The sequence below is a fragment of the Caretta caretta genome, chromosome 1 (genome assembly GCF_965140235.1).
Source record: "Caretta caretta isolate rCarCar2 chromosome 1, rCarCar1.hap1, whole genome shotgun sequence".
NCBI lineage: Eukaryota > Metazoa > Chordata > Testudines > Cheloniidae > Caretta > Caretta caretta.
Genome location: NC_134206.1, coordinates 266,026,642 through 266,042,643, shown reverse-complemented (window position 1 = coordinate 266,042,643; position 16,002 = coordinate 266,026,642). Strand labels below are relative to the sequence as shown.

General features: G+C 46.7%; 1 protein-coding gene across 3 annotated transcripts in view; it reads right to left on the bottom strand.

Annotated features, from left to right (window-relative positions):
- Nucleotides 1–995: 995 nt before the first annotated feature.
- Nucleotides 996–16,002, bottom strand: part of PDE6H (phosphodiesterase 6H) — a 25,150-nt gene continuing 10,143 nt past the window's right edge. For 2 of the 3 annotated variants that reach the window (XM_048835409.2, XM_048835408.2), the window contains exons 2-5: nt 9,046–9,215; nt 3,286–3,464; nt 2,644–2,684; nt 996–1,526 (exon numbers count right to left, since the gene is read on the bottom strand). In XM_048835409.2, coding sequence (XP_048691366.1) covers nt 1,450–1,526; nt 2,644–2,684; nt 3,286–3,419 — 252 coding nt within the window. In that variant the 5' untranslated portion in view covers nt 3,420–3,464; nt 9,046–9,215 and the 3' untranslated portion in view covers nt 996–1,449. Of the gene's footprint in view, nt 1,527–2,643; nt 2,685–3,285; nt 3,465–7,252; nt 7,384–9,045; nt 9,216–16,002 lie in introns of those variants that run through there. The other variant, XM_048835410.2, reaches the window with a different exon arrangement.

Below are 16,002 nucleotides of genomic sequence, written 5' to 3'. Positions count from 1 at the left end.
CCTGCACGTTACCAGGAAGCAGGTCACTTTGCAAAAGGCTTGTTCAGTTTGTTTTCCATTGCGAGCCCAGGAGGCCCTCTGACAGTGTGCTTGCAGATCAGTGATCAGAAGAGAATGGGTTAACACTGACCTGAGCTGCTGCCGTTTGCCATTTTCACGAGAGTGGACTGCAGATGGTTGGGATAGAGAGGACCAAGGAAGTTGTCCCATGGAATTGTGGGATACTTCCAGCTGACTCCAGGACCCGAGACAAGCGGGGCTCTGTCAACATTGCAAAGCAATAGGGTCGCACCCTGGGTTACAGCTTAACTCCTCCAGCCCTGCAGGGTCTGGGACCCTGGGTCCGAGCCCTGGATTAGCGCAATTGCAGTGTACACTGGGGGGTTAGGCTTGAGCCAAGGTTCATGCATAGGCCTACGTTACAGTGTAGACATACCCTTAATGTGCTATATGTCACTGTCAAGTGATGATTGCAATGCTTCTCCATTTTCTTAACCAACAACTGGCAGATACCATATTTACATGAGGACCAGCTTGTACCAGGAACAGGAAGGGATTTCTACTTATAGGATATGAACGTTTATATCACTCTGAGAGTCACTTGATCAGAATGGCAACCTCGCAGGATAGCAGAGGGGTGAGTGCTGTGATAGATTTAGCTAGTGATCTTGAACATTCAGGCTGTCAGCTGTCCTTATTGGACAACAGAAATCTAATGACTACTCCACTAACCTGTGGATAATATAGGGAAGATGTAGTATTCCCAAGCCCTTCTGTTCTATGGCTGTGAGGTGAATTTTAGTGGCAGATTCCCTATGCAGAGCTCACATGAGAGACTCCAGGTTCTCCTTCCTAATGAAAGGTGGATAGGTGACTCTGAGGACTCTGTTCTCTATGAATATACACAGAGCAATTGATTGCTGGCTCAGATATCATGGGAATATCATCCACATCTGTTGGACTTCACATACACATGGAAAGCCTGAGAGTGTCCCGAGAGTGGCGGATAGGTTTAATTCAGAGTTAGATTTCATAGGGTCAAGGGTGGGAATACAGGATAAGACTTCAAATAGGCACATACAGACAGTATCTCAGGAAACTCAGAGCAGGGGATATAGGGTGAAAATTCATACATACAGCATCCCAGGAGTCAGGGGATACAGGTGAGACTTCACACACATGAATACTCCAGGGGGAAGAGAGGATATTTTACAGAGATGTTTAAACATTTCCAGTAGTTTCATCAGACGAGGCCTGGTGAATATTCAGGGTCCCTGATAACTTCTTGCCAAGTTAATCTGAGAAGGAATTGTTTAGGACTAGGTGAATTTCATGAAGCCACCCTGCACGTGCTCAACAGAATCTCGGCAGGTGGATGGAAGGGCCGAAAATAAGTGTCAATGGTGAAGAAGACCATTCTGGAACCTTGGAAGACACCATTCTGGTGACTTAGATGATACCAAACTGCGCCAGCTCATGCAGTTCCAGATGGCTGAAAGCCTCCCATGGACAGATCACTGTGATATCTGCAAGACAGAGAGTGAAACTTGACAAGCTCAGCACAAGCTCGGTATACCTGATTGATTCTTCTGTCCTATAGGGATGGGCAGGCTGCTTTATTAAAGAAATAGTGCTAGGTGAAGGAGAAAGGAAAATGGGCCTCTATTCAAAGACTAGGCAGAGAGGTGAGGGACAATATTTCCCCACCCCATCAGGGTAAGAGTGGGCAGACTCCTGCCTCCCGCTACACTGAACTAGATCAATGGTTCTCATGTGGCATCTCACCTCTTGCTGCACCAGAAAAAAAAACATAGTCCATGCAGTCTTGTATCTCACCTTCAGCAACTGATAACTAGAGCTATTTGAATAGCTCACTTAAAAACTTCTGATTAATTTTGCTTCCCCGTTTGTTTGTTTTTATAACCAGATTGTGATTTTCTTGAATACTTTTGTTATCTGACACTATTTGCTGAATAATCTTGGCACACTGTTCTAGGTGTGTAGATTATTGGGCTGTGTCTGATGTTTGAAATCTGAGCTGTTTTGATTGGACAGATCACATGACACATTTCTTGTCACCGGGTGGATGAGTGTAACTCTTAGAATAAGGAATCTGGTGAGAATGCTAACAATTAGCAATTTGAAATTCACTTTCTGTGATTTTCTTGCATTACTGGCATTAAAGTAACTGTTTCTGTGAACTTTCCTGCCAGTGAAGTAATTTGCTAGAATATTTGCAGAAAGCAAAACACAAGTGAGCCCATTCACAGCCAAGTGAATCCATTTAAAAATTCAAACAGACATAAATTTTTCATAGTATTTGCCTAATTCCACAGCTGATAGAAGATTACAAGGAAGGGAGGCTGGAACACTCACAAGGCACCTTGGCCACTTGTGCAGTGCTACATTATGGAAGGACAAAAATGAAATTTATACCTGACCATAGTAAGCAATCATCTTAAGCCCTGAAGCATGAAGGCTGATTGTCCATCTGTCTTGTAGGGTTTAGACACAACAAATCCTGCATCTTGTCAGGAGGTTAGACTAGATCACCCTTGCTGTCCCTTCTAGCCCCATGATTCTATGTTTTTGTAACAGAAATACTTTAAAGGCATCTGAAGAGCAATATTAAATATGACTTACCTGTTCCAAGTCCCTCCATACCTGGAATGTCATCTCCAAACCTGTGAGAAAGGACAACAGAGGAGAGGTGAGACTGGAACAGAACCAAAAGAGAAGTATTACCTCACACAGGGTCTTTCCTAACTGAAGGGAGATTGGATCAGCACCTGAGAAAAGGGAATAGTTCAACGAGGATTTTGCTAAATTACAGGGACAAAGGACAAAAGATTAGCAGCAGAGGAGTGAACAGCTCACAAGAAGTTCCTCACTGCCAAGGGGACGTAGGGTTGCCAATTTTGATTGGATGAATTCCTGGACATAATCACATGACATAATCTTTAATTAAAGATTAATCTTTAATTACTGGATTGGCAACACTAAAAGGGAGTGACACAAGAGTATAATACAAGTGTTTCCTGGTTTGGCCTAATGGGTTCCATGGAGAATTTGGTGCAACTCTCTTGTCGGACTCATATGGGGGAAGTGTCACTTCTGGCATGATTTCCTCCCTATGAGAATGTATCTTGCCTTTTCATGTTCTATTCATGCAGAGATCATCTGAAAGCTCCCAGATATGAGAAGGTGTATCAGATCTCCTCACTGCTTCACCTAATATATGGGAAGGGACATACCACTCCCTGGAGCTCTCATTAGTGCTCTTACCCTTTTACTCCTTTCTTTGGGGGCTTGCTTTTGAACTGTCTTGTCTGCCTTTGCTTGAACTTGGGAGGTCCCTTGCGTGGTGTGGTGGGACCAGTTGCCACTTCTGTGGTGTTGAGGGTATTGGCGTCGCTCATTCTTGGGTTGCTGTATGCACGAGGTACTCTTTCAAATCTTCCTGTCTGTAAGACAAATGCAGATAATGAAATGGAAGGAGAGTGCTCAACTTATGACTTCTAGATACCATCAACCAGAGGAGGAAGAAAGGACTATAACTTTGACCAGAGCCTGGATGGAGATTCAACAGCCAGGATGGGCAGGTTTGGTGTCCCGAGCCTCTGTTTGCTAGAAGCTGGGATGAGTGACAGGGATCACTTGATGAGTACCTGTTCTGTTCATTCCCTCTGGGGCACCTGGCATTGGCCACTGTCAGAAGACAGGATACTGGGCTAGATGGACCTTTAGACTGACCCAGTATGGCCGTTCTTATGTACAGTATAAGAATCAGAACAGCATCTGCAGTCACACTTGCTTGGATAAAAATGGCAAGTTCTCAGTCTCCAAGCCATGGGGACACCAGCTGGGGGCAGAGAGACATTTATCCCCATAGCAGGATATTGCACAGTGACCTGCAGACAGATGGTTACCCCTGCTTCTGAAACATGCATTACTGGTTAATGTTGGAGACAGGTTGCTAGAGCAGAAAGTCCAGTAATCTGTTCTGGGGGAGCAGGAAGACTAGTACTAATGGAGCTAGACAATTGGTTTGTCCTACTCTGGTAAGGCCTATATTTTTATTTGCAGATTTAGTATTTACCTACTGGGTGCCACATCACCATAAGAAAATGTTTATAATCATTACAGAATATCTAGGCAATATGGACTATTAGCCTCCTAGGGAAATAGTTTTTCCCAAGATGTTTTAAACTGGACCAGTGGAGAATATATTTTAGGAAACAATCCTTCATTGACTAGGATGTGGGAGAGTGTGAATGGGTGAGATGGCCCAATAGACATTGTCCATCTCCAATTTTGATGATTTTAAGTGTCATGAACAACGGTTTTGCATACTCTATTGCTGCATATGGATCAGGCCACAATTCCATATCGTAAAAAGGAAATCCAGGAACAAGGCTAAGTAATTAACACTGTGTGGTTCTCAAATCTGTACATCTGTTCAGCAGATTGTAAAAGTGCCAAGGAACCATTTGGTCACTGTCATCCCCTAGTGGATGGTGGACTGGAAAGGATATGAATTCAATTGCTGGCACATAGAGGACATACATTCTCTTTTGCTGCTTTGGTATCTGAGGGTCCTGTGGTTCTACACCCTATAGGACATGGATCCCTCACACCTGTGTCCCATGGTGTCACCATCCCTTCATTAAGTCTGATGCAGCTCATTGCACATTGTTCAAGAGCACCCAGTGGTATACTGGTTAAAAAAAAAAGTGGATAAACTAGCCTACAATACATTCCATATTCTCCAAAGGAGAAGGGAGTAAACTCTGTTTACTCATTTTACCCTCAGCTCCACTCCTATGTGCACCCATGGAAAAGGCCATTGTCCATCTTTCTCCCTTCCTGAAGTCACATACTTCCCTTCTTTGCGTTCATCATGTAACTCCTGTCCTAAAGCATTTCTGTTGGTTCACTTACTGAAAGTTCATGCTAACAAGTGTTGGAATTAGCTTCATGGTCTCAGTACTGACGTCAAATCCCTTTATGTCACCACAGTAACTTTAGTATAATCCTCCAAATATCCTCTTTCCCTCCCCCACCCTCTGTGATGACGCTACAGTCTGCAGAGATGAGATCTTTCTAATCACCAGCCTATAAAAGCCACCAAAGAGCTGAGAATATTTTTAGATCATTGACAACCATGGAATGAGAGGGCTTCTTGCCCCTCATCAGTGCCTGCACTTGCTGTAATTCTTTCCTTTAAACAAAATCTGGAAAGGTCAGGGGGGACAGCCTGAGGAGCAAAAAATATATTCTTAGCAATTCCATTTTAACGTGTGCATGTGTGTTGATACACCACATACTTTGAAATAAGAGTGTTCCATACAAGGTGCTCAGATACCTAAGTGCTGAACACTCTATGAATACCTCAATAGCTACATCTTTCCATACACTAATACACGAGAGACTGAACGGTGAAAGCCATCCCAAGTGAAATAACAGACAGTAGAGTTTGCAGTGACAGCCAGGAATAGTTTGAAATGTATATGCACTAGCCTTGCTGCCTACAGTATATCCATAATCTTCCAAGGCACACTTGCTATACACTCAATTTGATCACAAACCTAGTCACAGTAAATCTAGTTATGTATCTGTCTTGTTACCTATATGAATCCTGTCACCATAGTATCTGAGCATCTCCCAGGAATTTATGGATTTATCCTCACAACAACCCTGCAGAGTGGGGAAACTACATTTTATAGAAGAGAAGCTGAGATACAGAGATTAAGTGATTTGTCCAAGGTCACAGAGTAAGTTTGTGTCAGAGCCAAGAATTATACCTAGATCTCCTGAATCTCAGTTTAGGGCCAAATTCACTGACGAAGTAAATGGAATTGTGCTAATTTACACTAGTAGGGAGTTTGGTCCCTATTTTCTTAGCCACAAGACCATCTTTCCTTTCTGAGAATGTGTTATTTAAAGAATTGACAAAAATTTTTTTAAACCCTGCTGCTTTGCTCTAAGAAATGTAGAGCTTTAAGCATAAAAATTAAGCATCGTGCATGGGTTATACCTGCCTACACTTGCGGTTAAAGCATTGTGCACTATTCTCAAGAACAATAATAATCAAGGGGTAGTACACAGTTCCAATGATGTAGACACCCTCCTGGAGTACTAGAGGCACAGGGCAACAGAAATGTGTAATCCATATCCAGAGAACATCTCTAACCAGCTTTGATCCACTTTGACAGACCCAGATACTGTGCTGGCTGCCTCCTATCCTGGCCACGAAATGTGACATGATGGTAAAAATGGCTGACTGAGATTTTTAAGCTTGGATACTGACATCAGGAAACCGGAGAGGCAGCGGGGCTAACATCTGTCAGTGAGATCACTCCCTGTTTCAGCAGACACCAGGCTGGTGCTAACACCACACTCCTTCCAGATCATAACGCCTTTGAGAGGCAGCGGCCTCCAGTCCCTCAAAGACCCCTTGGCCCCGAGCTCAGGAAGAGAAGCAGATAATAGGAGGGCTCCGTCTGTGGGATTCAGAGCCTTTCCTCCACCCCACTCCTAAGTGATGTTTCAGCCACCTCCACCTGGTATATGGTGGGAGAAAGCTCAAGACAAAACCATACTACATCCTATTTCTCGTCTGCACCGATGTCACAGAGTCACAGAATCACAGGGTTGGAAGGGACCTTAGGAGATGTAAGAGAGAGGGGGAGACATGGGATTCAAGAGGGTTAAGGAATTACAGTTCTCTCTTCCCCTCAGCACCTTCATTACTCCTGTTCTCCCTACCCATCTCCACATCTTGATGGTGCCTTGGGAAAGAGCACAGAGCTTTTGGGTAGGAAGTAGCCTCAGTGTTGGGAGAGTTCATACTTCCTTCATCTCAAGCTCGGCACCAGACAGCACAACATCAGTGTGCTGCCATTACACTGACAGGCCAGTGAGAGTTAATTTCCATCCACACACAGGCAAAGATGTCTCTGTTCTTGCAGTGGAGACCAATTCTCATGGACACAAGAGCTGCACCAATTCTTGTCCTCTGTGACCAACTCCTCCGGAACCATGCAGGACCACTGAGTGGGGCTGCAGCCCAAGACTCACAGAAGTAGGGGAAACACACAACACAGCCTTCCGCTTGTGTTTTGAAACCCTCTCTATCCATTTATCTATGTACTCAGATGGTCCCCGTCACCCCAATACTTAGGTGCCTGCCAAACTCCTACTAGATTTGATCTTTTTCTATGGCACCTCTTTGAGTTCTCTGGCGCCTTACCTCTCAATACGTTCCAGAGGCTTTGCCACAGCTCCCCTGCCACTAATGTCACTGCCAGACAGTGAAAGATAGTCCCAGGGTGAGAGAACTGACAGAGCCAGTAGCTGTGGATTCCTGTCCTTTCCCAGTGAAGGTTGCTGGACAACTGAATGTTCCTTCACATCCTCTGCCCTCCCTCACACAGTGTTATCTAATTGGCTCTGACAGGATCTCTACTTGGCCCAGGATTTAATCCATTTGCGTAATAGCCTTGCTTGCGTCTGAACACTAATTTTACCTAATACAATCTGTCCACAGTGATGTTCTTATCCCAGTGCTGGCAGATGACATCCTACCTTGTGCTTCCAATGCACTTAAGGAGGCTTGAGTACTAGTGACAAATAGCTGCTCTTTAATCCACCCCCTTCACAGCTTTAATCTCTGATCCTCTATGGAAAATTTCCCTGACAGGCGAAATAGACATCTGACATGATCTTCTTTATAGCAACATCAAACAGATTCCCCATGTGGGCTGTGACCTTCCTCGGGTCCGTGCCCTGGGAAGGTCAGACACGCACTACTGCATGTGTGCTGGGATCTGCAGTGCAGCCCCCAAAATGTCCCAGGTGGGTTGTGATCTTCCTCGCAATAATGCCCTGGAAACACACACCGTCTCCAGGTAGAAATGCTCTCGCTGTTTTATTCCAGGTGGTGATGTCCTCACCATCTCAGCTATGGTCCCCATGTGTGCTGCAGCAGTGATCTTCCTTGCAGCAGTGCTCTAGCTAGAGAACTTTGTATCCAGTATCAGACATAACTGTGGCTGAATGGAGAGAAGACCCACAGCTCCAGTGCCAGTTGTTTGAATTGGGGATGTAATGAATATTTCCAGCCTCGGCCACTGCTGATGCCTGTAACCTACTGCTCTGAGCTCTCAGACTCTTTTCTCTAGCAATGGTTTCAAGACCAAACAGAAACAAAAAAGGATACACTTAAAAAGAGAGTCAGCTTTTAAGCTAGTTCTAAGTAGAACTGAAGTCCTGCAGCCCCCTCCTTGATGGGAATCCTAGGAAATCCCATCCCATCCTGCTAAGGTGAAATGGTGAGCTTGGAAGACAGACAGTTACAGAGAGAAAGGGTTTATTACCAGACTGGGGAAGGGGGTATCTACCTGTGTGAGCAGAACCCTTCAAATACCTCCTGGGGTTTCAGCAGTACCTTGTAAACAGCAGCTGAGGCCTGGACTCCAGTAGTGTCTTTACCAGACTGTACACATTTTACAGCAATGCCCTGCCAGTGCCTGCCACACCAAGACTCAGATGAATTCCACAACAGCCAAGCAACAGTCCAAACCAAACAGTCACCAAGAAAAACACTAAGGAAGAAGCTGCTTCCAAACTAACCAGCCTCTTATAGGTAGGCTGACTATTCGTGCAAGATTTCCATTTACTCCAGCCGCCTTTTTTGTTGCTGTTGTTGTTGTTGTTTTGTTGCTTTTTTTGCTTTGGCAACACCACTCCGGCCACTTTCTTTTTTGTAGCTTCCCCCAAGTGTCCCGATATTTTGTCAGTTTCAGCTGGTCACCCCACCTTATACTAAGGTAAGAGACAGAGCAAAACATTACCTAAGAAATGAAAAACTGTCTCTTCCAGACACAAAACTCCAAACAATTCCCCAGTGGTTTCATTAGACTTTTCTCAGCTCAGTTTCTCTCTTTCCTCCCACCCTCCCTCCCCACCATCAGTCTGGGGTACACAGAGGTTGTAGGGAAAACTTACAGTGCTGAGAGCTTCTCTCGGAAATCATTAAATTACCTTCCTCCAGCCTGATTAGAAAAATCTCTCAAAGACGCAACTCATTCTCCAGAAATAGTCTGCCCGCAGGTGACGTCACAGACTCAAGGCACCAATCATGAGGCATTCGTCCTTGGAGGATGGCAACCACGTCTCCAAGACCTTTGATCCTGGCTTTATTGAGGCTGCATCTAGGGGAAGATTTAAAGAAACGTTATAACCATGACATGCTCCTAACGGAAGGCCCAAGTCGGTTTTCTGAGTTGGGAAGGGAATGTGGGGAAAAGGAATCCTCCCTCATCTCCAACAATCTAGTAGCTTGGGGCAAAGTAGTTGAGTAGCCCACTGCCACTATTATAGCCCATGGGCTAAGGTAACAGCTAGGTCTTCTGGGTGCCCCTGCACTGGAGTAGAGAGGTTAGGCCTGTGGATGAATGGAGTGACAGAAGAGGCAGGTAGGGGTGTGATAGAGAAGACAAGGGGAATACAACATTTTGTGAGGACATTTTACAAGGGAAGCAGATCATACATTGGTCCAAATTAAACTCTGGAATAACTCCACTGATTGTAACATACTTTTTTTTAAAGACCTTTGTTTTTTATTTGGGATGTCTTTTAATGATCAGGTGCACGGGCCTCAGAGGAGAGCAGTTACAGAGATCTAGATGAAAGCAGTGAGTCTGAAGATGATTTTGAAGAAGGCCAGATCTTCAGCTGATGTAACTCCATTGACTTCAGTGGGAATATGCTTATTTACACCACCTAAGGATCTGGCCCAGGGAGTGAGGTCAAGGCACAGAGGAAGGGGTATACTGTTCTGAGAACAGGGAGTGGAATGAAAAGAGATACAGAAATTGCAAGAGGAGAAGGACACAAACATAACATTAGAGAGAGAAGAGTGGGAGAGAGAGTGTTGTATTTCTGAAGCAGGTATCTCTACCTTCCAGACTTACCCAGTAACCTTTGAAGTAGCTACAGTGGTGTTTAAAAGGTGATGCTGCACCTATTGATAGAAAGGATTCTGGGGCACATCTGGGACCCAAATGGCCGGCTGAACAAGAACAGGGAACTCTCTGAGAGGGTAAAGCAACTGAGCAGAAACTCCTGGTGCAGAAGAACAGTTCAAGACTGGACTGTTGATGAGTTACCATAGCATCGCAGTGCGATTCCAGTGCCCGATTAAGTGTGGCATCCGAGGCAACTACCCACTTAGTTCAGGCCTGTGGCAACCTCATGTACGATTGCATTGCTCAGTCATACTGCATTATGTCAAATATCATGAAGGGAGTGCAGTGCTGGGCTGAGCCCACCTTCTGCCTGGCCTGAATGCAATGTCAGAGGTGCATCAAATACTGGCAGTATTGCCAACTCTAGCAAGTGTCACAGGTCTCACCATAACTAAGTCCAGATTTACAAAGATATTGACTTAAATACTCTGAAGATCTGTGCCTTGGTGTTTTCTTTGAAGCGTCACATCTTGCAGGTTGGCCATTACAAGCATGTCTACACTGCCATTAAAAAACTGCAACAGCTGACTTGGGCTTGTGGGGCTCGGGCTAAGGGGCTGCTTAACTGCAGGGTAGATGTCCGGGATCGGGCTGCAGCCTGGGCTCTAGGACCCTGCAAGTTGGGTGGGTCCCAGAGCTCAAGCTGCAGCCCAAGCTGGAATGTTTACACTGCAATTAAACAGCCCCTTGGCCTGAGCCCTGTGAACCTGTGTCAGCTGGCACGGGCCAGCTGCAGGTGTCTAATTGCAGTGTAGACATACCCTGTGTGAGAATCTCAGCTTTCTTTAAAAAATGTCAGTAAGTCCCTACTTTCACGGTTGTGGAGAAAAGCTTGAAAATGTGACCTGGGTGTAACCTAAAGGGTCTGAAACCAGAAGACAAAGAAAAAGAAGCTGAAATATATTTTTCTAGTATCCTCATGATTTTTAAGACAATCTCATAATTTTTTGAGGCTGGACTAACGATTTTTTAATATTTGGGTTGTCATCTCCTCCTCCCTGCAGGGACTGGCTCTGGCACACAAATACTGAGGTTAAACATGGTCAGCAGCTTCCTGCAGGCTGGAGCAGCCTTGGGGATATAAGCAGCTGCAGTATGTTGGCACCAGACTCTCCTCCCACACCCACTGCTCATTCCCAGTTCTCTGTCTGCCTCCAACTGGCCCAGATGTCTGTTTTCTCTCCTTGTCCCTCTCTCTTATATTGAGAGCATGCTGGGAAACAACTGTTTTGTTTTCCCCTGTGAAAAATGTTGATGAAAATGAAACTTTTTTTTAATTTTGTCGAAATTTTTCTTTGAAACTTTTTTCAGGCTTTTGTTCTAAAAGTAAAACTAAATTATGTAGGTTTTCAGCAACCAAAATTCCCAATTTTGCAGTTTAAAACAAATCAATTTTTTTCTGAGAAAAACCTGAAAATGTTTGACGAAAATTGTCATTTTTAATTAAATTTTCCATTTTGTTGAAAAAGTCATTTTCCAGTGAAAAAGACATTTTGACAGAAAATACTCAACCAGCTCCATTTATGTTCTTCTCTTGTCTCTCTTTTTCATCCCTTTCTCACTCTTTCCCACTGTTGCCTTCCCTTTTTCTACTGCTCTCATTCCATCTATTCTCTCACCCTCCCCTTTCGCTTCTCTTTCTCTCCTGAAGGTGCTGGACTCTGCTTTGCAGGGTGTGTGTGTGTGTGTGTGTGTGTGTGAACATGCAGGCAAGCGTGCACTTAATGCTCCCTTTGCATGGCACTAACAGACGTGCAGGAGTGACTGTTGTAATTTTAAGGAGCATCCCAGCTGGATGATGGGATTTGCTGGGCATGATGGCTTGACCAGGAGTCAAGTACCAGATCAGTTCCCTCTGTGTGTCCATGGCTATGGCCTCCCACATTGCTGCTTCATACTCTGGCTTCCATCCCTTCTTGTGAGTGACTAACACAGTGAGAAATTGAGTTTCATGCTTTTTTTCAACTCCCACGTAACACAGCTTAGACCTGAACAGGGCCAGAAACTGGGGTCAAACAATAACAGTAATCCTGTCTCTATGGCCCCGGAAGGGAGAACCACCACTCTCAATGCTGCTGTAGGGATAGCTCAGTAGTTTGAGCATTGGCCTGGTAAACCAGGGTTGTGAATTCAATCCTTGAGGGGGCCATCTGGGGCAAAAATTGGGGATTAGTCTTGCTTTGAGCAGGGGGTTGGACTAGATGACCTCCTGAAGTCCCTTCCAACCCTGATATTCTATGACCTTTCCCCCTCCTTCCATTCTAAGAAATCTTTTGCAACCCCTCCCCCAAGATCTCAAACCCTATGGTAACTATGGTAATCATAACTATACTGGAAATAACAACAAATTTGGCAAACTTTAATGATACAGGAAACACACAATTTAAAATACACTCACAATTCCATGGATGAGTTTGTCTTGCTATGAAAAGATATCTGACCTGAGGCTGAAATATAGCGGGCCAGATCCTTGACTGGTGGTTCTACTGGCATCAGTGGATCTATACTCATTAATTTACACCAGCTGAGGATCTAAAACAGCTGATACAAAACATGTACAATATTTGTTATTTGGACTAACTTGTCACTGTCCTTTTCACAAAACTCTCTGTCCTTCTAAATCCCACCTAGGCCAGAAATGAATTTCCAACAAACAATAAAAATACTTACACTCTGATTGCGATCTCACTTATATTCTAGAGTCATAGAACTGCAGGGCTGGAAGGGACGCCTTAAAAAGTCATCAGGTCAAAGTAAACCTAGGCCATCCCTGACCGATGTTTGTCTAATCTGTTCTTTAAAACCTCCAGTGATGGGGATTCCACAATCTCCCTTGGTAACCTATTCCAGTGCTTAACCACCCTTAGAGTTAGAAAGTTTTTTCTAATATCTAACCTGAATGTCCCTTGCAGCAGCCATTTCTTCTTGTCCTCCCTTCAGGGGACATGGACAACAATCGATCACTGTCCTCTTTATAACAGTCCTTAACAGATTTGAAGACTTTGTCAGGCCTCCTCACAATCTTCTTTTCTCAAGACTAAAGATGTCCACTTGTGTCAACCTTTCCTCAAAGGTCAGGTTTTCTAAACCTTTTATCATTTTTGTTGCTCAGGACTCTCTCCAGTTTGTCCACATCTTTCCGAAAGTTTGACACCCGGCATTGGACACAGTGCTCCAGCTGAGGCCTCACCAGTGCCCAGTAGAGTGGGACAGTTACCTCCTATGTCTTACATACAACACTCCTCCCATACTCCTCCTCCTCCTCCTCTTCCTTGCCCAACACCTCCTCCTCACTGTTCACTTTGGGGGTCTATGACTCCAGCTCCTCCCAAGTATCGGGGGACTCTTGAGGGCGGGAGGGGAAGGGGTCTCTGCCGACAATGGCATGCAGCTCTTTATCAAAGCAGCATGTCTGCGACTCTGCACCAGAGTAACTGTTAGCCTCCCTTGCCTTCTGGTACAACTTTCACATGGCACTGCTGCGGGTCCCTTTTGTAGCCCTTCTCCCCTGACTGAGCTGCTCGTAGATAGCGACATTTCTATGGCTGGGCCAGAGTTGTGCTTGCACAGCCTCTTCTCCCCAGAAACGTAGGAGATCCACCACCTCCTATGTGCTCCTGGCAGGAGTGTGTCTGCAGCGTGGAGCTGGCATGGTCAGCTAGACAGTCGTTGGGTGAGCTTTCCACACTGAGCAAACAGGAAATGGAATTTCAAAAATTCATGGGACTTTTGAGGGGAGAGGCGTGTACCTGTGTACCTGGCCACCAGGCAGTGGAGTTCAAAACGGTGACCAAAGCAGTCACGGTGGGGTATTGGGGGACACCTCCTGCAGGCCACTAAAGTCGACGTAAGTAACGCAGTGTCTACACTGACGCTGCATTGACCTAACTACATTGAGCTAAGTGCTATGCCTCTCATGGAGGTGGAGTTATTAAGTCAGAATAGCAGGCGAGTTACATCAGCAGGAGCAACATTTTAGTGTAGACGCTTACAGACTTAGGTCGATTTAAGTTGCCTTACGTTGACCTAACTCTGTAGTGTAGACCAGGCCTGAGACATTCACTTGCTGTTCTCTAATTTGCACCTAGGGGGACCTGTAGAATCCTTCTCTCCCTATCCAGAAACCTGTCTCCTTTCCTGTATTCACCCTCTTCCTTAGGGTTGACACCTTTCTAATGGCTGGTAACTGGACCCACAAGGCCCTACCCCTGTTTCACCTCTTCCCTTGAGGCCAGGGATGGCAGGTTTGTAGAAATTTTGGTGGTGCCCAGAACATGTAGGCTCTGGGCTGGGGCAAGGGGTGGAGGTGCAGGAGGGGGTGAAGGGTGTAGGCTCTGGGAGGGAGTTTGGGGGCAGGAGGGGCTGTGTGGGAAGTGGGTGGGGGTGCAGGCTCTGGGACGGAGTTTGGGTGCTGGGTGGAGGCTCTGGGCTGGGGCAGGGGGTGGGTGTGCCGGAGGAGTTGAGGGGTGCAGGCTCTAAGATGGAGTTTGGGTGCAGGCTCTGGGCTGGGGGTGAGGATGCAGGCTCTGGGAGGGAGTTTGGGAACAGGAGCGGGTGCGGAGGGAGGGGGTGCAGGATCTGGGAGGGAGTTTGGGGCAGGATGAGGTGTGTGGGAAGGGGGTCAGGGTGCAGGCTCTGGGAGGGAGTTTGAGTGCTGGGTGCAGGCTCTGGGCTAGGATGGGGGTGCAGGAGGGGGTGAGGGTGCAGGCTTTGGGCTGGGGGTGGGGGTGCAGGCTCTGGGAGGGAGTTTGGGGGCGGGAGGGTGTGTGTGGGAAAGGGGTGGGGGATGGAGGGTTGGTGGGGGTGTGTGGCGTTTACCTGGGGCTCCTAGGCAGGGCGGGCCGGGGGGCCTCTGTGTGCTGCTACCCCCAGGCACTGCCCCCACAGCTTCCTATTGGCCACAGGGGCGCTTGGGGTGGGACATAGACCCACCCCGCCCAGGGACAGCAGGGAGGGGCCAGCAGCTACCTGGAGCAAGCAGGCAGGAAGCTGCTCAGCTCCCCTACACTGCCGGTGATGGGTGGGGGTCCCGGGCCATTTTAAATCACCCGGGGGTGCAGGGGGAGTGTCCAGGGGTGGAAGGTGGGGCCGAGGGAGAGACCCGTCCTCAAACAGTGCTGGAGCTGGGCCCCGGGCCACGAATATTCCTGGTGCCCAGGCTCCACAGGCCCATAGAATTTGCCTCCCATGCTTGAGGCCCTTCCCTGTTCTCCACTTCTTCCACAGGCCCTGCGCCTGCTCTGACTCTTCCCCCCAGATTGAAAAAAAAACTGACATCAGAGCTTGTCAAATGGCATCCAGACACACAAGCTGAAACCCAGACTGTCCAGGTGAAAACCGGATGGGTGGCAACCCTACTCTCCTAGTTAGAGTGCCCTCTCCCTTCCTGGGTCTCTCTTTCAAGGTATGTCTACATTGCAAAAAGAGGTGTGTTCTTAACTCTGGTCAGCTAACCCATGTTAGCAAACTCAGGTTAAAATAGCAGGGATGACATGCCAAGTCGACCTAACTCAGGTTAGCAGCTCAAGACAAGCCCAGGCTCCCCTAAAGTATCTCTACACTGCAGCTGGGAGTGAGCCCCCCAGCCCAGGTAGACAGACGTGTGTTAGTGGGGCTTGTGTCTGCATGCTAACAGCAGCAGTGTAGATGTCCAGGCTCGGGCTGGAAGCACAGGGTGTTGTGTTGGTTTGAAAGCCTGAGCTTCCGCCTGAACTGGAACATCCACACTGCTGTTTCTAGCGTGCTAGCTTGAGCCCCACTAGCACGAGTCTACCTCTGTGGGCTGGGGGGCTTGCTGTGTCTTTGCTGCCATTTGAACCTGATTTAGCTAACCTGCATTAAGAGCACACCCATTTTGCAGTGTAGACATACTTGCAGTCTTTGACCCCTCTTTCCTTTACCAGACTGTTTTTCAATCCTTCTGGCTCACTCCACTCTGCCCCTTCTCTGTGTCCCCACCCAGGTCCCTATT